Source organism: Zootoca vivipara, chromosome 3 (genome assembly GCF_963506605.1).
Source record: "Zootoca vivipara chromosome 3, rZooViv1.1, whole genome shotgun sequence".
NCBI lineage: Eukaryota > Metazoa > Chordata > Lepidosauria > Squamata > Lacertidae > Zootoca > Zootoca vivipara.
Window position 1 is genome coordinate 61,499,288 of NC_083278.1, and position 22,028 is coordinate 61,521,315.

Sequence of the window (22,028 nt, forward strand, 5' to 3'; positions counted from 1 at the left end):
TAAGTTTGTGTCCATATTATCCATTATTAAACAAGAAATTGCTTTTTTGAATTGATTTTGTGAGTTTTTGAATTTACTTTGTTGTTTTTTTAAAAAAATGTTAGCTTTAGAAAACTGAGTGAATAATAGAAATGGGTGTGGTGTGATGTTGGAAGTAGCTTAGGTTTCAGGAAATGATCTTTTATAAGGCTTTGTGAAAATGAAACAAATAACTGTGAACCTCTGTGTTTTACTATATCTAAAGGGAAGGGAGAATGGGATATGAATGATGAAATACTGGAACTAAACAGTGGTGGTGGTGGAGGAGATCCTATGTAATTATGAGAAGTGGATCTTACTTGGTCTGGCACTATTTGCTTATCCTGGCCTAAAGGTCTCAGACTATTGCTGGAGTTTCAGGGCCTGGCAGAAGCAGAAGTTGTAGATCTTGCTATGTAGGGGTTGAAACTATATGTGTTCAGAGTGCAAAACTGAATATAGTGTTAGCAGATTTGATGAGGGAACTTTGCACTCTCAAACTGAGAGGAGGCATAGGATTCACTGTAAGTAGGTAACTTTTCCCTTTTCTGCCACCTCCACCACTTTCATCCAAACTTGTGTCGTCATTTAGTTTTTTATCAGATTTTTAAATTGCAATGTCATTTCAGCTCTGTGACAGAATTGGAAATAAGACATGAAATGGGAGGACAACCCTAACAAACATATTTTATGTGGCTACTCACCTGGGAAATGTTATATTTGAATTGCTTTAAAAATGTTATGAATGTAAAGGATTTTTCTATAGTGTTGTTTTTGCATTTTCTGTTTTGGTGAATATTAATGAATTGAAACAGCAGTAGTCTGGCTATGATAGATCATGTTCAAAGAAACTTCTTTGCACATTATGAAATCTCTTGCAACAATAAATTATTTCAGGTGCTACAACAGTCTTTGTTGTGTTAGAAATCATGTCATTTGACAGCATGATGAAAATGACAGCATGATGTGATAAATAATACAACAGAGTATCAAGTGAAACTTCATGGAGCACAATGGTTCTGTTCCTGCCAGCTTCTCTAATAAAATATTGAAAAAAAATTGAATGAGTATACTAAATGAGTATCCATTTGTATACTACAGACTAAGACTTTGTAATTGTCTTTGTCAGTAACCATTTGATCAGCAATCACTTTCTTTGGACAGAGAGCAAAAGAGGATGTGCTACAGAAAGAAGTGCGGGTGAAAATTCTGAAAGACAACATTAAGATGTTAGCTGCTAAACTGCCATCTGGTGGTCAGGACTTAACAACTGAGCTTAACCTTGTATTGGAGAATTACCAGCTACTCTGCAACAGAATCCGGGGGAAATGCCACACTTTGGAGGTATTGCCGAATAATCTAACCTCAGCAGAAATGTTTCATATGTCTGTGATATACTGGGCAACATGAAATGCTAGAACATCATTGAAAAGCCGAAGAACTTGAAAACATGAAAACATGAAAACTTTTATTTAATGTGACCATAATTTCTATATTAAATGATACTTGAGGTCAGATGTGACCATGTGTACATCTGCAAAGCATTTCAGATAATACTTCTCTACACATGCTTTAGTTCAGGCTTCCTCAACCTCGGCCCTCCAGATGTTTTGAGACTACAATTTCCATCATCCCTGACCACTGGTCTGCTAGCTAGGGATCATGAGAGTTGTAGGCCAAAAACACCTGGAGGGCTGAGGTTGAGGAAGCCTGCTCTAGTTGCCCCAAAGGGAGACGCTGGCTTGCTTTGGAAAATAATATCTCTCCTTAACAAGTGAATAGTTTAAGATCATACCGTATTCAAAAATGAACATTCATGGTTTCCAGGTTTGGATGAAATTGGAAAACTATGCTTAGAGATTTGTTGGTTTAATCATGGCTATCTCCAAAGGAGAAACAAAGCGACTATCTACTGTACATGAGCAGAATATTCCTTTGTATCTTCATTTGCTAATCTGACAGAGCATGTCAAAATTTTATTTAGAGGGATTATACTGTAATGATGTGGGTATGGGTACAGAGCAAGATCCCTTGGTTTATCTCATAGCTCTCCCACTTTCCAGTGGAATGGTATGCATTTGAGGTGTAGCAAAAGATGGGATAGGTGGTGAAACATGGGCCCAGATAGGACTTGCTATCTGCAGAGAAAACCACTGCAGGGTGGTTTGATAAAAATTTGTGGAGTGTATGCAGAGGTTAATGAAGGTCTTGCTGGTTGACAACTTACTCTATTTAGAGTGCCAATCGAAAGTTGAGAAATATGTGCCTCTCTAGATTGAATAGGGATTTGTCTCTGAAATGTAATTTAGTTGTGTGGGTTTTTTAAATGAAATCTCACCACCTTCAGGAAGTGTGGTCTTGCTGGATTGAGCTGCTCCACTATCTGGATCTAGAAACAGCCTGGCTGAATACTTTGGAGGAAAGGATGAAAAGCACTGAAAACTTGCCAGATAAAGTGGATGCTGTCAATGAAGCCCTTGAGGTATGGTAGGCATTCCATCAATTCATGTATGCTCAAGGAAAGGGCAGAAAATGCACGTGGACTTTTAATTTATTTATTAGAGCAATATTTTTCTGCTACATTACAGCATATGATCGTTGCATTGGTAATGAATAAACAGTTCAGCCTATTCTTTATAATAGTTAAACTATTGTGTATTTGATTTTATTTATTGATAAAAGATGTCCTTTGGGGCTAATTCTTCCAAAAATGCTTTAAATCTCAGTAATTGCCTTAATTAACTGGTGTGCCCTTTTCTAGTTGGAGGACAGTGACTTGACCTATATAATTCATGCCACAGTGACACCTAGATTAGACAGTTGCAAAGTGTCTGTCCATAAAGATGGTGTGGAAACTACAAGTGGCCAAATTTGGGGATCCAATCAACACTAGTGTATTCCAGTCCAATGCGCCAGTGCTCATTGCATCCCCTCAATCAGGGCTTGGATTTTCTCAGCAGCAACCCAGTGAGACAAAGAGTAAAGCATGACCAGTGATAAAAGCTCAAGATTGCAAGTGAAACAAATCAATTGGCTTACCATATTTGTGTACAAAGCTTAATGGCGTTATACAATTTTAAAAAACCAAGTAACTTGAATAATTATGAAGTTTGTGAAAAATAAAGCAACTTAAAGTAATGTGATATAAATTGCATATGTAAGTCTTGATGATTGCACTGACAAAGTGATCAAATAATTAATATGGACTCCTCCTAACTTCCTCTAATTTTGAAACAGATTTTCTAAGTTCCCAAGCATACTAGCAGGTTGGACTAAAGTTCATTGTTACAAATCCAGGCTGTATGGCAGGATTTTTTGAGCTTTGGCTGTGTGAAAGCATGTGAAGCAGAGTTAAACAGCAGGTAGCAGCTAGCAGTGAAAAGGAGCAAAAATGATTCTCCATACACTGTTTTCATCTTGATTGGAAACTGGGCCAAGAGGATGGGAGTTTTCCATCTTTTCAATTAATTTAACCACATGAGTGGACCCATGTAGGACAAAGACTATACTCTATGTGGGAAGGGGAATTGTGCATCTGGGACCCCTGCTTCTTCAGCAGTTCTTCACTTAAGTCACCTTTGACACACTTCAGCTCTGGCTTTCACCTTTGTTTTGACTCCATGGATATTGTATTCTTCATGTAGGTAACATTATGTTGACAGCGTGATGTTTCCTTTTAATCTTATCAACATCCAGGATGCCAGTCTCACACAGCAGTTAGCAAAGCTAGCAAAACATTCAGTGCTGCTTGCACAGAAATGACAGGCGACTATATTTTCATCCATCATGGCTGCTCTTCTGTGTGTTTGCTAAAGTTGCTGGTTCTGCAGGCCTAGCAGGTTACAGGTTAACAAGTGCTGTCAGGTGCGCATCAGCATGATGTTCAAACACTGGTGCTCAGACAACATAACGGGTTACAGGTGTGTTTCTGGACAAAATTATGAGTTCTCACTTTGTCTTAAATGCACTGGGTCCTGGATATTTCAGGGCAAAACTCCCCATAGCTTGAGATCAGCTGAGGAGGATCTGCTTCAGGGTCCATCATTGCTGGAAGGTCAGATTGGCTTCAACAAGAAGCAGAACCTTGTTGGTTGTTGTCCTGGAGCTACTCAGTGCACTTCCATGAGATATGTTTGGTGTTTGGCAGGCAGGTTAAAATAATTGTTTCCACATGCTTTCAGATACAGGTATCTCACATTTTATGTGAGGATTTGGTTCTGGGTGTCCACACATAAACATGTAAGTGTTTGCCTGGCTTTGAGAAGGAGGCACAAGGGCTTTGTCAGGCTCCCAGGGCCCTTCCACCACCTTCCCAAAGCTGGTAAGTGAGGTGCTGGGTTTGGGGAGGAGGCACAAGGTAGTGTGCTACTTTCCCAAAGTCAAGTAAGTCTGCGATTGCAGCTGTGCAAGGGTAGGGGCTGGGAAATAAATTGAGAGTGGGTTTCCTCTGCTCTCCGTTTGTTTATTCCCCACCCACCCAAAGCTGTGATCGCGCGAGTAAAATGAATGTAAGATTTGAGTTATCTATATTAGTTTATGTTGCATTGTTGTGATGCATTGTTTTTTTTAAAAAAACTAACAACGCAATTCTTGTTAGTCATTGGAATCTGTCCTACGCCATCCAACTGATAACCGGACTCAAATTCGGGAACTTGGCCAAACGTTGATTGATGGAGGGATCCTTGATGAAATCATCAGTGAAAAATTGGAAGCTTTCAATGCCCGCTATGAAGAATTAAGCCATGTGGTAAGAATTTGTATGTTTAGTAAGATGGATAATTTGTTTTCACTAGTGCCTCTATGCTCACTATGTAACAAAGCTTTAAATAGCCATCACAAGCTGACAGCAATCTTTGGCGCCCAGTATCAAGATCAGACATGTACAACTTGCCACCCACCAAGCCAAATAATGCACAAATCATCCATTGTAGCTTTCCAGGTGTTTGGCAGCTGTCAGACACACAGCAAAAACTGAAGCCTTACTAAGCCCCTGATTAGCCAACATTCAGACCGGTTGACTGCATTTAGATTGGTGGGTCACAATCCACTGTGCAGGGCAGAACAAAAGATGATAGGGTTGCTGATTAATAAATGGACTCCTTCCATGCTTCTAACAATCAGTAATAGGCAACCTGTAAACTAATGTTTTTGCCATCATAAGTAAGATGCAAAGCAAGGAATAAAAAGACTGTGAGAATGCTCCCATAAGCTTTTGTGCAAAATGGAAGAAAAACTTTCTGTAAGTGGAATATTAGTTGAAGTGTATTAACAGCTAACTAGATTAATTCTGAAAATCACAAAACAGATTAAGATCTGGATTGGTGACTCAGATTCATTTTAGAGATTGCAGGATGCTACCAGCAATGTGTAACACAGGGTTGGATCCAAAAGGTCCCTTCTACTTTTTGAGGGAGGGACTCCCTCTGCTCACTGAGATCCGCTGAAGAGTCTCACTGGAGGAAGAGGAGGTGATTTTGCCACTTCCCTCTTCCACCTGCAGTCCCCATGCAACTTCCCCTACAGCTTTTCAGAGGATGCGGGTTTCTGCAAAAATGACCTTGCCCCTCTTCTAGTGGGTGTGCCCAGCAAATGGAGTTCTACTCATAGGAACACTTGTCTCAACTATTAGTTATACTGCCATACAGTCAATTTATACTATCTTGGTGGAGCCACAGCTATTCTTTTGAGCAAGGGGCTACCTTTGCACCAGCTTTCAGTTCTGATCACATTTTCATTGCATATTGCCTTACTCTATTCACTCACATCTACTCTGATGACTGATGTGGCCAAGTGGTTTTAAAAGAACCACTTGACCTCTGTTTTTGAGTGCGACCTGCTCTCTGACCTTTGAAGTGTGTGATTGTGAAAGCATTAGGAATGTTTAAGACCCAAGGGATCTTGCCTAAGGGGGGAGAGAGGTAATGTTCTAAGAACAACAATGAGAAAAACCCTGCTGGATCAAATCAAACACCCCTCTAGTCTAGCATCCTGTTTTCTCAGGCCAACCAGATGCCTATGGATAGCCCACAAGCAGGACATTAGTGTAATAGTAGTCTCTTCTCTTGTGTTTTGTAGCAACTGGCATTCAAAGGCACACCAATTGTACAGAGGTACCTCGGTTTAAGAACAGCCCTGTTTACGAACTACAGTACAGTATTTGGTTTTTGAACTCTGCAAAACCAGAAGTAGTGTTTTGGTTTGTGAACTTTACCTTGGTCTAAGAATGGAAGCTGAACAGTGGAAGGGCGCCAGCAGCGGGAGGCCTCATTAGGGAAAGCGCGCCTCGGTTTAAGAACGGTTTCGGTTTAAGAATGGACTTCCGGAACGGATTACGTTCGTAAACCAAGGTACCACTGTACTGGAGGTGGTACACACATCCATCATCATGAGTATCCATTGATCACCTTATTCTCAATGGATTTGGGCTTGTCCACACTTTCCTTAGACACTAGGCACAGGTCCAAGGGTTTTTCTGTTTGTCCTACCACTTTCCTTTGGAAAATCCGCTCTTTACTGCTGACTTGGAGCAATTGTCAATGCATGGAAAACCCATTTGCCATTTGCTCTGGTTCAGCTGTATGGAGTGGGTTTTCTCTGGGGAAAAGCCATCCATTTTGGCAGCCTTTATAAACATGTTATAGTAGGAAATGATTGCTAGAATTCCCTAGAGAGTTCAAGCTGTACCTCCAACCATGCTATTCTTGTGTATGTTGAGATGAATGATGCTGATGGGGGGGACATAATCACGTACATCTTTGTTTGGTCTTCCCATGTTAAGGATCTCTGAATTAAGTGCTTTTCTGTTAGCAGCAGTTCATAATCTCGAAAAATTCAATGCTTAAATTGCAGCCCTTGACAGCAAGAAAGGAAATTGCAGTTCTCATTTTATTTCATATTCATATTTTTCTGTGTGCAAATTTTAAAGTAATCATGCTGTGCAACTTACCCTTTTGCTTCTAAATTCAGGCAGTGAGCAGACAGATTTGCTTGGAACAGCAGCTTCAGACAATGCGGGAAACTGAGCACATGTTGCAAGTCCTACAAGAAAGCTTGAAGGATCTGGATAGGCAGCTAACTTCGTACTTGACCGACAGAATAGATGCCTTCCAAATGCCACAGGAGGCACAGGTATTTTCAATAGACTTTTGTTGCCACGCAGGATTTTTGGGTGTAGGATGATGATAGATTGCTTCTTGAAAGGAATCTGTGCCGTATAATTTAGCTGTGTATGTGTGTGTAGGCGGACACATTGGAGTACCTGCTGTAATAGGGCTAATGACTTTGAAAGAAGGAGCCTATCATCAAAGCCAGCATGACTGATGTTGACACTGTAGCACTCATAATAGACTTCTGTGGTGTGATTTATTGCTAGTAAGGCTGATATCTGCCATGTACTGTTTTTTGCCTTTCCAATAACGACTTGGCAGAAAATCCAAACTGAAATTGCTGCTCATGAATCCACCTTGGAAGAGCTGAAAAAGAACGTGCGGTCATTGATGCCAGCCTCCCCAGAATGCAGATCTCCTCGTAGTGGGTCTCAATTGGATGCCTTGCAGGTAAATATCACAAACATTTGCCAGTGACCAGGACTAAGTGCAACTGACCGCATAAGTAAAAAATGGAGAGGGCACCTTTGGATGATAAAGAGTACTCCTGCTACTTGAATTTGATTTGCAGAAGTTTAATAGATAAATAATTTTGTTACTTTATAAATTTCTTGTGCTTCTTTGATTTGTGTGGATGCTGCTTTTTAATGTTAATTGTTCTATTAATCATTAGAAAATCACCCTGAGATCCAGTGGATGAAGGGCGGCTTAGAAGTTTGTTTAAATTATCTGTTGATCTGGCTTCCAAATTTCAATACATTTGTTGTCATTGGAACAGCTCCAAAAATAAAATGAGAGGTTGACGCTGCTAGTTGTAGAAATAAAACATGATCTGAATTATTTCAGAATTTGTGTGCAGGATGTGTTCTGACAAAGGGCAGCTTTTTTGTGATTTGGGGGCAGTAAGCGCACTTATGGGACGTGGGTGGCGCTGTGGGTTAAACCACAGAGCCCAGGGCTTGCCAGTCAGAAGGTTGGCGGTTTGAATCCCCGTGACGGGGTGATCTCCCGTTGTTCGGTCCCTGCTCCTGCCAACCTAGCAGTTTGAAAGCACCTCAAAGTGCAAGTAGATAAATAGGGACCGCTCCAGTGGGAAGGTAAACGGCATTTCCGTGCGCTGCTCTGGTTTGCCAGAAGCGGCTTTGTCATGCTGGCCGCATGACCTGGAAGCTCCCTCGGCCAGTAAAGCGAGATGAGCACCGCAACCCCAGAGTCGTCTGCGACTGGACCTAATTGTTAGGAGTCCATTTACCTTTACCTTTAAGCACACTTATGGGTGAAGGCTACGTACTTTATTCATGTACACCAGGAATCAGTGTACAGTACATAGAGATTCTGAGTGTAAACACTGGCAGTGCTTGATTTAGGGTGGTGCGGGTGATTCTTCCACAGGGCACAGAGCCAAGGGGGTACATAATAATAATAATAATAATAATAATAGTAGTAGTAGTAGTAGTAGTAATACCACCTATATATGTGGGATGCGCCAGATTTTGTCCTTGCTCAGAGTGCCATATTACTAAAGCCTGCCCCTGGCACAGGACTAGCCTGCATGCAGCATATTAAATGGTAAATTATACAATAATTCTACATAAAACCTAATTAGCTTGGAACAATTTCTAAAGAACAGGCAAAGAGTTTTTATCCTGAGCACTGAGCACCATACCTTTGAGGCTGGGCGATAAACCTGGGCTGTTGGGGGACTGACGGACCACTTCTCATGACTTGCCAGGCTGGAACCCTAGCATGAGAATTGGGGAACAGTCTTTCTAGAAAACAAAGAGCTGAATAGACCTATGGTCTAATTCAGTATAAGGCAGCTTCTTGTGGGTCGTATTAGACATAAGTAAGAGATTTCTCATCATAGTGGGAGAAAGGATGAAATTGTTTGAGGGAGCAGGAGACTTTGCATAGCTGAGGGTTTTGCTGGAGGAGTGACAGTCACAGGTAGAGATATATTGAGGTTTAAGAGCAGAGAGATGTGATAAGGCAGGCATCCCCAAACTTTGGCCCTCCAGATGTTTTGGACTACAATTCCCATCATCCCTGACCACTGGTCCTGTTAGCTAGGGATCATGGGAGTTGTAGGCCAAAACATCTGGAGGGCCGCAGTTTGGGGATGCCTGTGATAAGGGTATGAGAATCTGGAGTCCTTTGAAGATAAGGACAAGCATCCTGTGCTTGGTTGAAGACTGTACAAGAAACTAGGACAGGTCTCTGGGAGACGTGCTGCATGGTCTAAGCAATGAGATGCAGGAGGAGGGTTGTTGAAACCTCTTGGGGGTGTTTTCTTTCTGGTCACAATTTGATATTGTTGCCTTCTTTTATAAACAGAGGAAACTGCGGGAGGTATCCACAAAGTATCAGCTTTTCCAGAAACCAGCGAACTTTGAGCAACGTATGCTGGATTGTAAGCGGGTTCTGGATAGTGTAAAGGCTGAGCTCCATGTCTTGGATGTGAAGGATATTGACCCAGATGTAATTCAGTCTCACTTCGATAAGTGCATGGTAATATAGAATTTTGGCTGCACGTTCCTTCTTTCCCCTCCCTCCATATTATTTCCATGAGGTCATGAAGATTTAGGATACTTTGCTTCTGTGTCTCAACTGAAATGAAGACTCCTACTGAAGATATCCACAGATTTGGTGGAAAGCTTGGATAAAAGGAACAACTCTTTTAAAGTGATTTGGTTCTTATACCTAGATAGAATTATCAAAAGAACGTAACACTTTCATGTTATCAAAATAATTATAAGGGAAGCTTACTTAACTTTTCACTTTAATGTTACCTAGAGACAAGTTTGATGCAGAGTACATAAATAACATGATTTTATCTTTGTCATGTTTAGCATTAAAGCAACACCCCCCCCCCAACAGCGGTTTCTTAAAACTCTGGATGAAACATTTGTTATGGCCAGGATGTTTGAATTGATGCATTGTTATGTTTGACCTGCTTTCAAGAAGTAATATGACATGAACAAGCTTAACCATTATTTGGAAACAGAAACAGACAAGCCTTGAGATGTTAAATAGTAACAAATGTGTAATTCATCCTGGCTCTAGAAACTCTACAAGACTCTCAGTGAAGTAAAGCTTGAAGTGGAAACAGTAATCAAAACAGGAAGGCAAATTGTACAGAAACAACAAACAGATAACCCTAAGAGCATGGATGAACAACTGACAGCATTGAAATTTCTATACAATGATCTGGGTGCACAGGTATGAATTGTGTGCTGCTTTTGGGCTTTGGGGTCAGGCTATTTGAGGACAGTCTTCTGCCACATGAATCTGACTACCCTTATGACCATTAGAGCCCTTGCTCTTTGTCTTTTTGCCTTCAGAGGTACTGCTGCTTGGGACACATATAGGGTCTTTTCTGTAAAGGTTTTAAGATTCTAAAAAGCTCTTCCTTGAGAAACTTTGACTGGCTTCTTTCTTTTTGTTTTTTAAATAAATGGTCAGTGCATTTTAATTTTTCGGGCTTTTGGATTGTTTTAACTTTGCACACTGCATCTTCAAATGCTTTAGTTTTGCTCTCACTCTGAGCTGTCTGTTCTTTAGTACTTCATTGTGATGTATAATCTAAATGGTAAGCCACCTTGGATGCTCTGTCTAGCAAACAGGATCACTTCTTTCTATATGCCTTGTTGACACTCTCAAAGAACTCTTAATAAATTAGTGAGACAAAATTTGCCATTGCAGAAGCCTACTTCAGCTCTGCTTCAGTCAAGCTTGCTGTTCTATAGGATTGGTTATTTTATGTTTAAATATACTTCCCACCAGTTTTCCTGTGCCAGACATTAAGCTAAGCAGGGACATTAAACTAGGGACGTGGGTGGCACTGTGGTCTAAACCACTGAGCCTTTGGGGTTTGCCGATCGGAAGGATGACAGTTCGAATCCCCACAACGGGGTGAGCTTCTGTTGCTCTGTCCCAGCTCCTGCCAACCTAGCAGTTCAAAAGCATGCCAATGCAAGTAGATAAATAGGCACTGCTGTGGTGGGAAGGTAAAAGCATTTCCGTGTGCTCTGGTTTCCGTCACGATGTTCCGTTGCACCAGAAGCTGTTTAGTCATGCTGGCCACATGACCCAGAAAGCTGTCTGTGGACAAACGCTGGCTCCCTTGGCCTGAACGCAAGATGAACGCCTCAACCCCATAGTCGCCTTTGACTGGACTTAACCATCCAGGGTCCTTTACTTTTACCTTACCTATACTTTCTACCAGTTTTCCTGTGCTAAGCAGCCTGTAATTTCCAGTATCCCCTCTGGAGCCCTTTTTTCTTTTTTCTTAGTATGAACTTTTATAAAAAATACCACCTGGATGTTGCCAATTACTTTCACTGCTACGTATTTCTTATTGAAGAAGCAGAACTCCTTATCTCTGTTTTTACATGCTGGGTTTCTTATGCAGGTCACTGAAGGGAAGCAAGATTTGGAGCAGGCATTGCAGCTGTCATGTAAGCTCAAGGAAGTCTCTCTTTCCTTGTCGAAATGGCTAGAGGCTACAGAGGCTGAGTTAGTGCACAAGTCTACCTCAGAGAGTTTGCTCACTGATCTGGACACTGAAATTGCATGGGCTAAAGTAAGAAAAACTGTATATTGTCACTCATCCTTTGTGTTCCTTTGTGATTTCAAAACAAAACAAAGCAAAGCAAAGCAAAAAAACACAACAGAGACAACTGTTGACAAAAATGCACATTCTAATTAGTAGCCTATCTTGAAGCCTTGTATATAAATTAAACAAATTATACTTGAATAGAAAAGATTGTAAAGCACTAGAAATTTCCAACTATTAGAGGAGCTAATCACCAACATAATATCTATCTACTGTCGCCTTAATTTTTGCTGCAGTGATCAATAGCAACCCACCTGCAAGGCTCAGAGTTTCCAGAGTCCTTCCAAATAATTTATTTAATGGTTTTTCTTCTTTTCCGTTTCCCTGATGGAACAATCTGTCCTCATCCCCCCACATGTTGTTCAGCTTGCCTGATGGAACTATCTGTCGCCCCTCTTGCGGGGGATGTTGGTCTCTGGACCACCCAGAGTAAATTTGGCGAGCACAGAGAGTTGGAGGTGGGAGAGGTGGAAAGTCCTGTTGCACTAGAGGGAATTGTTGCGCTGCTTTTCACTGGTCCAATACTTAGTCCATAGTGCAACATTTGCCTGGTTTACATTAAGCTGATGAAGAAAAAATGATGCATGCTTTTCAAGCAGAATTTTCTGCTATGCAAATGGTGGTCAACTATGCATTGTTGATTATAAATAGGAAAATCTTAGGCATTTTCCTCCAGCATTAGATTCCCAAAACATTGCATATGGTACATGATTATTGTGAATGGGTAGTGTTTATCCTCTGTACTCAGAGGTGTAACAAGGGTCTCTTCTGCCCCTGGCAAGGAGCTGTATTGATGCCCCCCCCCCTAATTTTGCCATGGTGCAAGAAGGAAGGGAAGCTTCTCCTGCATTTGATCTTGCTGCAACAGTGGTGGTGTGGCACCACACACATATACACCATACACTTCATAGTCTGAAAGGTGATTTTTTGCACTCCACCTCGGCCTGTGTTCTCGCAGGGTGCTGTTTTTGCCAACCCCTATCTTCACCTCTGTCTGTTCTTCTAGGAGAAGTTAGAGTTAGTAATATAAGATTTTTTGTTGGCTGTTGCTCAAAGAAAATTATTTAAAATGTTAAAGAATTAGCAATTAGATCTGTAACTGTTATACAAAACCGCGCTGGAGGAGCTAATCTCTATAATGCCACAGCAGCAACACTTAATATTTGCTATCTGTTACATGATAAATCTCCTCAGTGATGGATTAAAGTGGTTATAATAGCTATATAAAGATTTTTTTTTTACCGTTTTGAAAAATCAACCAAGTAGCTAACTACACAAATATCATACTTTGTTCCAAATTTCTCCCAAGTACTTTGTTCTGAGCATATATTTAAGCATATATTGTGTCCACACTTCCTTTACTGCTTTTCCCTAAGCTGGCATGGATAATTTAAAACCTTAAACTATCTTTTAAATTTGATTGCCTTATTATAGACTTTTTTTTAAAAAAAAGTTTCTCAAAAAGCTGAATTGTGCCAGCCAAAAAAAAAGGCGTATTAGATCCAAGGCTCACCAATGTGTTTCATTTTCCATTAACGTAATACAGTTCTTGGCTTTTTGAATTTAATTGCTTGTTTTAATTATTGATTGCTATTTTAGAGAATGTCATGGTTAGTCAATTATTTGCCTAATTGAGTGCAAAAAGTCATTAGCCTACAAGGAGGAGCATTGTGTTCTGAGGATTGATGTTAAAAATGGAACAGTATAATTTCTTGTCGTGCAAAGAAACTGCACAAATCCTTCTTTTGTTAAAATGGCTATAAATAATTATGATCTGAGGACCTTTTTACTATATGTATACAACATACTTCAATATGATTAGCAGCATTTAAATATTTCAGTGTAATGTATTTGAAACACTGCAATATCCTCTGTCCAGTGATTTAGACAAAAGGCACTACTTTATTAATTAACAAGTGCTTACGCATATACCATTATACAAAATGTATATTATAGTGGGAAGAATTACATAAGGTTCCCTCCACTTCATGAAAAGTACATGCACACATGCAGACAAAAAATAGTTTGAATTGCTCCATAATAGATGGATATATAGTTCCCCACGTGCAGAACAGGAAACTTTATGAAATAACAAATGAAACTGGAACATGGAGTAATTGCATAATAAAATAAATGGCTGAATCTAATAAAAACAAATTTGAGAAAGGCAAGAGGAGGATACAATTTGTCTTAAAAATTACAACTTCACTTCCCAACTGTAGATAATTTCAGGTAGCAGGGGCTGCCAAAGACATTTTGGCATCTGAGGCAAACCACAAAATGACCTCCCTCTTCCCACTAGGGAAGAAGGGGTGAGTGAAGATTGATATCAGGAACAAGGGTGGAGTGGGGGAATAAATATGTACATTGGCATCTGTTACCCTGTGAATCTTGCTACCTGAGATGGTCATCTCACCTTGCATCATCGGTGGGGCAGCCCTGTCTGTATGATCACAGAAATGCAGAACTGTCAAATGGTCCCAATAACTTCACAATGCTTCAATCAGCTTTTATTGAAGGAGAAAATACTATAATGAGTGCAAATATTGCTGTCAATATTCGAATACCCCATATTTGGAGTTTATTTGGGCATATATGCAGTTTGCTGTTAAGTGCCTTACATGATATGAAAAGGCAAGCTGGTCAAATTAGAAACATGGTCATATGCTATGAATGCATTTGATGCCATCTTTGACTTTGCAATCATGGAGAATTTGGTTCTGTTAATAGTTTCTGTTTGCCTTTTAGAATGTGCTGAGAGAACTGGAAAGGAAGAAGGTTGATCTTAACAGTGTAACAGAGAGTAGTGCTGTACTTCAGACGTTAGTGGAAGGCAGTGAGACAACTTTGGAGGAAAAGCTCTGTGTTCTTAATGCTGGATGGAGTAGAGTCCGAACTTGGACAGAAGATTGGTGCAATACCCTTTTGGTAAGCTTATATGCAATTTTTACTTTACAATATTTGCTGCTTTAAAAAATACTTTTTATTAGCTGGGTTATCTGTCTGACATTAAGATTTCCAAAGTGTAATTAGCTTCAGTAGAATAAGGTACATATGATAGCCTTCTCACAGTGTGTGCTGTCACAAAGCATAGAAATTCCTGTGAAGAGAGAAGATATCAGCATGCCCAGTAGATGTAGGATTGAAGTTACTTAATAAGAAAGGTGAGGGGCCAATATAATTTTAAAATGTGTCATGAATTTTAGAAGATCATTTCACTCAGTTTAAAATGTGCCTACCTGAACTTTGTAAGATTCTTGCTATCTAAACAGCCAGTTTTAATAGCTTTTCCCTTTTTGACATTAATATGTTGTAGCCATAATCCCAAGGAAAATATTAAGAGAATCTAATGCACCCATGGCAGTTTACGGTAATTCATTCTTGTGTCCTCTCTGATCTCTGTTGTGAGTTATCTATTTGTCTGTCAGCTCCCTGTTTTGAAGTCATTCACAATCAAGAGTGGCCATCTGTAATATCTCTGAAGCTCTCTTTAGACATTTGGCTGAATATGTGTAGGATTAATGAAGTGGGAGGGGTTTTGCATATGACCCGCACCCCAAACTTCACTGTATGCACCAGTTCCCATTCCTGGAATGAGAGGAATACAAGGCAGAAGTTCAAATCATGGGAGAATTCCAGTGCTTATAATCTTCATTCAGATGTTTCCTTTCCATGTGGGAAGTTCTGAAGAGGGACTGGGTATCTGTGAGGATGTGCATGCAAACAAACATCTGAAGGTTTAAAAAAGTAAAAATCTTGCCTGGGTATCTTTCCAGAATCGCCCTTGGTCTCCCTGATACATTACAGGGAATAGGGGAAATGTGATCTTGTTGCTCTTGCTTGATCTCTCAGTGGCCTTTGATACTGCAGTATCCTCTTGGACCATCTTCATGAGGGGGGGACTGATGGAACTATGGGGCCAGGTTTATAGAACAGCATTGGGGAAATTATGTGTCAGCCCCCTGCCAATTGTGCTGTTCATTGCTGCAGGGCAATCAAGGTATATTATGATATCCTTCTCACTATGTGTTCCCAATGCTGTTCAAGATCTATAAGAAGCTGCTGTGAGTGGTAATTGGGAGATTTGGGGCACGGTGTCATCAAATTGATGATGCTGCCCAGCTCTATTTCTGTTTCATCTGAATAAGGAAAGGATGTGGCTGTTTTAAACTGGTGCCTGGATGTAGTGGTGGGCTGAATGAAGGGCAACAAAGTGAGACTGAATACTGGTAAGATGGGGGAGTGGGTGAGTGGCTCCCAGGTACAGGAGTTGGGGAGTTTCCTGGTTCTGGTTGGGGTTGCATTCCCTCTGAAGGAACAAGTTTATAGTTTGGGGGTGCTCCTAGATCCATCACTGGAAGCTCAGGTGACCTCTGTGGGGATGCCTGTTATCGGCTTAAGCTGTACGGCAACTGCACCCTTTCCAGGACATGGATAGTTTAGACACTATTGTTCATTCGCTGGTAACCTCAGAATTTATGTTGAATCAAAGCATAAGGTGAACACACTACAGAATTTCACCAGCGCTCAATCTCAAAACCATTGCTATAAAGTGTTACTATCAGAATAAATGAATTCTTTAAAAATTGGGAACTTTTGGAAATCCAATTTCACAACCATGATAAACAGTATTCTTTTATCAGTGAAATAATCATTCATGTAAAATGGACAGAAAGCAATCTATAATGAGCAGCGTTGTTTGAATATGTTAAGGGTTTGTTATGTGTTTGAGCAGACGGGTTTACTCATTGGCTATTAAACCCTGTTATGATGTGGGGATATGAATGCTGCATATTTTCTACACTCTTTGGGGAAGTATGTTCTTAGGGAGAGGTGAGGTGGGCTTTATCCTGTAGCAAAAATATGGATACAGGAGCTATAAAATAGTGCAAAAGGGGACAGGACATAGATTTAATACCTTCTAAATTTTAGTCTAATTTTCTTTTTGAATTGAGTATGCAAATTTATTGTAAACTGTCTAGAGGTCTTGGCATGGAGTGGACCAGATATCTAAATAAACATAGTGATGACTATCTATTGCTAAGTGTTTCCTGTTAATATGCAGCATTTTTTTCATTTTATTGATCAATCTCTAGGTATTTCTTTCATTGATTTATCCTTGTCTTTGCTATCCAGAATCACCAAAGTCAACTGGAGATTTTTGATGAGAATGTCGCCCACATAAGCACTTGGCTGTACCAAGCTGAAGCCCTGTTGGATGAGATTGAGAAAAAGCCAGCCAGCAAGAAAGAAGAGACAGTGAAGGTGGCAAACCTAATCTTTTACTGACATGGCTTATACAGTAATAGTATATTTTGGTTCCAAATGAAACTCTGCCAAATCTCTTGGTTGATAACTCTCTTGCTACACTCCCACCCTGTTTTATCCTGCTCTGTACTAAACACTAAGCTTGTGCTGTTTTTCCCCTCTTCTCAGCGTCTAACATCAGAATTGGATGAGGTTAGTCTCAGAGTAGATAATGTGCGTGACCAAGCTATTATCCTGATGAATGGCCGTGGTGTGTCGTGCCGTGAGCTGGTAGAGCCCAAGCTGGCTGAACTGAACAGGAACTTTGAGAAGGTATCGCAGCACATCAGAAGCGCTAAGGTGAGGATGGAAGATGTTGTGCAAAATAAGGGTGCTGCTTCATGATCCCAAAGCATTGATTTCTTCCCATTTTAAAGTACATATGTCAAGGGGAATATAAATTGAGCAGTTAATGTGCATAACAACTGGCCGGGTCTTGTGGAGAACAACATTCACCGAGTCTCGTGGAGAATGTGCACACAACCCTTCCATGAAGAGGAAATTGTGCACATTTCCTGGTCAGTATAAATAAGCCCCAAAAGGCCTCAGAGAATGTGCATATTTCAGAGAAAGAAGCAGCTGATGTGCAAACAACAGGCCATTGTGGCCATTCACCTGGCCTCCTGGAGACTGTGCACATAATCCTTCCATGAAGATGGAATTATGTACATTTCAATGGACATAATCCCTAACAGCCCTTGGGTAATGTGCCCATATTGACTGGATTTTGCATACTTACATTCCCCTTAAGATCCTTGAGTATCCCAGTTAGTCATGACTAGGCATTTCCTTAGCATGGTTCTCTGGGAATGGAAATCAGTTTATCACAACCTTATTCTGCATTCTTAGGTGCAGTTTAGTATTTTTCATTTTTCAACTGAGCCAGTGAAACAGGATAATCTGTAGCCAAAGTTTTCCTACACTGCAAAATCTGATTCTGAACATGATGTTCATTTGCAACTTTACTGATGCAGTTATTTAGGCATTAATCAATGTGTGTGTTTTGTCTTCACATTTGCCATCAGATGCTTTTCAGTCAGGAAGCTCACAAAGTGTTTGTCAAGCAAGGGACCCATGGAATTGCAGTGGATTCTGCAGACATTGATAAATTCGAAAGTGAGTTACAGGATGTGCTGAAGGTTGTAGAGAAGCACATGGAATCAAAGGAAGATGATGAAAAGGTGTGTGAGATTAGAATGAAACAGATTATTGCACTTGTCCTTATTAAACATATTTCCAGCCATTCTTCTGTACATTTTTATGCATGTTTCTCTTCACAGATACTGGGTTGTGTTCAGTGTAGCACTTATGTGAGCAGAATGAATTCTGCTGCAGAAAGGGACTTTCCCTCCTTTCCTCCCCCTGTACACCCCCTAAATCTTTCATGGGGATTGCCCCAACCTTCTAGAGTAGATTTTGGGAAGGTGTAGGGTAGATGTGGTTGGGAGAAGGAAGAGTCCCATTACGCAAGTGGAAGTTGTTCTGTTCATGCATATATATTTTTTTGGTTGAATACTGCCCGTTATATCCATTTTGGGAGGAGGGGGAATATATTCCCTTAAAGTATTGTTAACTGTTTAGTGTTCTTGTGCTGTTATCATTTTAGTTGGATGAAGAGAGGGCTCAAATTGAGGATGTTCTACAAAAAGGTGAAAAGCTACTGCAACAGCCAATGGAAGAGAGCAGGCATGAGAGAATTCGTTTGCAGCTTCTGCTTCTGCAGACCAGGCAAAGCAGTGCTAAGGTAAAGCTATTGTGCTCTCCCTCCACCTACCCAATAGGATAGACATCTGCAGTATAGTTTCCTCTCTCCCAAACAACATGTGCCTGCCTGCATCAGCAAACTCTGTAACTCTCATGCGCACACCCATGCCCAACTTCAGATTTTTCATTTCATTGAAACAAACGTCTTTTCAAGCCAGGTGCACATAGCTTTCCATATTCTCATGCTAAGAACTTCCACTTCTGGAAGTGGAATCTTTTTTCTCGTCACCCTAAAACTAGGATGGTTAAATGGATAAATTAGTCATTAAATACTCTCTGCAAACAATTATGCTTCTGTACAAATTTGATCTTATGAGTCAGCTCTTTACCCACTTTCAATGGAAGAAAGAAAATATGTTTATAGGTGCCATTGAAACTGGGTGAGGGATCGGGGCCAATTAGATCTGTAATTGCCTCCATATTTTTAAAAATGTTAATATTGGGTAAAAGTGTTCAGCTCTTTTATTCTTGTCTGCGACTGATGAAAGACAGACCCCTGTTTCTAATTCCTTGTCATCTTCCCCAATGGAACTAGAGAGTTCCATATTAGGCTCATAGAAACTGAGTATGTGCTAGCCCCCCTCCTCCCGCCCCCCGCCCCCCGCCCCAACTTAATTTACACCAGCATGGTGGTAAGGGAAATGGGGGTGGGACAGAAGAGGGATTGCTAACTCATGAAGATGAATGTATGGTTTTAATAGCGTTTTTTAAAATTCTGGATTGCTGATGTACCATTAAACACTTGAAAAGCCCCTTCATCAACCTGGCAAGATCCTGTTTTGTCTCAGATGCCTTCAAGGAACCCCACCTCCAGCTGAGGATTGGGGAACCATTTAAATTTGGTGCCTGGGAAATAGGCAAATTGATCCTTGGTAGAATTATTTTTCAAATGAGGCAATCTGTGTTAAGACAGAAATTGGTGATTGTGGCAGCATGCAGTTTCAACCCAGCTCCCTGGCAGATGTTGTTTTGGGTCGTAATTGTCAACAAATACTTCTGCCATTTCAGCTTGCACTTCTTTTGTAGATTCTAAACATCTGTGATTGAACATACACAACTGCTTTTCTGCTACTTATGTCAACCAGTTGCTTTATCTTCCCTTCATTCTTTGCTTATAGGAACTTAGGTCATTACAAATGAGACAGGGAGTGGAACTCTCCCCTTCATTCTCCCAATATAAAATAGAACAAGACAGTCATTTGCACTGGCTCAAGGAAACAGATGGAAGCCTTTCTGGAACAGAGGAAGCAGAAGATGAGGGCAGGTTGCAGGTAGATCTTATTTATTGTGAATTTTTTAATATAAAAATTTCCCCTTAAGTTACAGTAACATACCATCCAGTATACTTTCACTACCAGTACAGTGGTACCTCAAGTTACAAACATCTCAGGTTACAAATGCTTCAGGTTACGAACTCCACTAACCTGGAAGAGTTACCTTGAATTGAGAACTTTGCCTCAGGATGAGAACGGAAATTGTGTGCTGGCGGCACAGCAGCAGCAAGAGGCCCCATTAATGCCATGCCTCTAGTTAAGAACAGTTGCAGGTTAAGAACAGACCTCCGGAACGAATTAAGTTCGTAACTAGAGGTACCACTGTAACTGTTATACCTCAGTTTGCAACCAGCTCCGTTTGCGACCGATCAGTTTGCAACTGCCGTGGACCCGGAGGTGTTTACATCCGGGTTCTGCGATGTGCGGATGCGCAGAAGCAATCTGCACAGCACGTGCATGCGCAGAAGCACTCTATCGGCACTTTTCGCAAGTGCAGAAGAGCCCCTCGGTTTACGATGAACTCGGGGAGCGACCGGCTCCCCGGAACAATTTGTGGTCGCAAACCGAGGTATGACTGTACTATATGATGGTGTTTTTTTTTTTAAAAAAAAAATTGTTTCAATAATGTCATCATATTATTGACAAAATAAAATTGTCAATAAATTCTAAAATGGACCATTGCACAAAATTTACCTTTTGGTAAAGGACCCTGATAGATAAATTATTTATCAATAGCATGTGAAATCCTGAAAGAAGAAGATTTTCTTTATATATTTACTATATTTTCAGTCTTGTTTTTTTTTAGATAATTGTCTGCTAATGTGTCTCATATTAATCAAAGAGAGAGAGGGAGGGGGATGAGAGTGAGAGAGAGTGAGAGTGAGAGAAAGAGACCCTGACATTTGGTTTATAAACTAGAAGTGAGTTGTTTGGTTTATAAACTAAAAGTGAGATGTAGCTGATTCTTATTTGGCTGATGGTAAGGGCCAGTTGGTCTCCCTGTTGCCTCAGTGTTTCTGTCGGGAGGTAGTGACCCTAGGTTTCCTGGCTATTGGCAGAAGCTAGAATGTATACCCTTCCATTCTCTGGCATCAGGGCAACTGTGATATCTATGAATCGGAGATCTGTGATTATTTTTTATCTCTGTTCATTAGCCATCTCTTCTTGAGGCTATTCCCATGCCTTTCAACTTTTCCTTGTGTTCAGATTTTGCTCACAGGTGAGCATTACCAAAGGAGGTCATATCCTGCTATGTTTCTGGGCAGTTTCTTGAGCCTTGGTAAGCCCTGGTTCAAGTGAACTCCTGATCCAATTTTGATTTGACCCTTTATGATTTTATTTTGGATGTGTTTAAATTGGATGTATTGAAATCTGCTGTTTAGTCAAATATTTGTGAGAATTTTATTGAGTGCAATACTGTGATACTGACTTCAGAAAGCTTGTCTGTTTCAATTATTCATACATACAAAGCTTTTCATTTTCCATTTCTAATGCGTCCACTTTTCTCAAATATTTAGTCTGTCATAAGAATTGTTGTTATATTTTATATAATAGTGAGGAGTCGTCTGAAGCAGTAAGTAATTTTTTGGACAAGCTTGTGCATTAGGCAATCTGTCAAATACTTTTGCATTTCTGGTTATGGGACTTTATAATTAAATGAATCAATCTCTTTATGACGCTCCTATAACTTTAAAGCCCAGAGCCAATTATTGAGGAGAACATAGAATGTGAAACACTCAAAATCAAGTTTATGCAGCATAGAATAATGATGCCTAAAGTCCTCCCAATTTAGTCCCCTGTTTTGTCAGAAGCTACCTCCATTTCTTCCCATGGAGCTAACAGCAGCTTTAAATTTGGGGAATTTAGGTTGGGATGATAGTGTGAGGAGAATGGGTGACAATTCTTTTCTTACAAAAAGGGCTGAAATTGGTGAATTAATATGAG

At 40.4% G+C, this 22,028-nt stretch overlaps 1 protein-coding gene across 10 annotated transcripts in view; it reads left to right on the forward strand.

Annotated features, from left to right (window-relative positions):
- UTRN (utrophin) overlaps window positions 1-22,028 on the forward strand; it is a 334,111-nt gene that overhangs the window by 101,945 nt on the left and 210,138 nt on the right. For all 10 annotated transcript variants that reach the window (XR_009557350.1, XM_035108828.2, XM_035108822.2 and 7 more), the window contains exons 27-40: window positions 1,183-1,362; window positions 2,366-2,500; window positions 4,616-4,765; window positions 6,985-7,146; window positions 7,446-7,574; window positions 9,459-9,632; window positions 10,188-10,343; window positions 11,536-11,706; window positions 14,488-14,667; window positions 16,876-17,004; window positions 17,176-17,346; window positions 18,072-18,227; window positions 18,653-18,790; window positions 19,929-20,081. Coding sequence is in view for 9 of the 10 variants with exons in the window: in XM_035108828.2 (XP_034964719.2) it covers window positions 1,183-1,362; window positions 2,366-2,500; window positions 4,616-4,765; window positions 6,985-7,146; window positions 7,446-7,574; window positions 9,459-9,632; window positions 10,188-10,343; window positions 11,536-11,706; window positions 14,488-14,667; window positions 16,876-17,004; window positions 17,176-17,346; window positions 18,072-18,227; window positions 18,653-18,790; window positions 19,929-20,081 (2,184 nt within the window). In the remaining variant the exon portion in view is untranslated. The remainder of the gene's footprint in view (window positions 1-1,182; window positions 1,363-2,365; window positions 2,501-4,615; window positions 4,766-6,984; window positions 7,147-7,445; window positions 7,575-9,458; window positions 9,633-10,187; window positions 10,344-11,535; window positions 11,707-14,487; window positions 14,668-16,875; window positions 17,005-17,175; window positions 17,347-18,071; window positions 18,228-18,652; window positions 18,791-19,928; window positions 20,082-22,028) is intronic.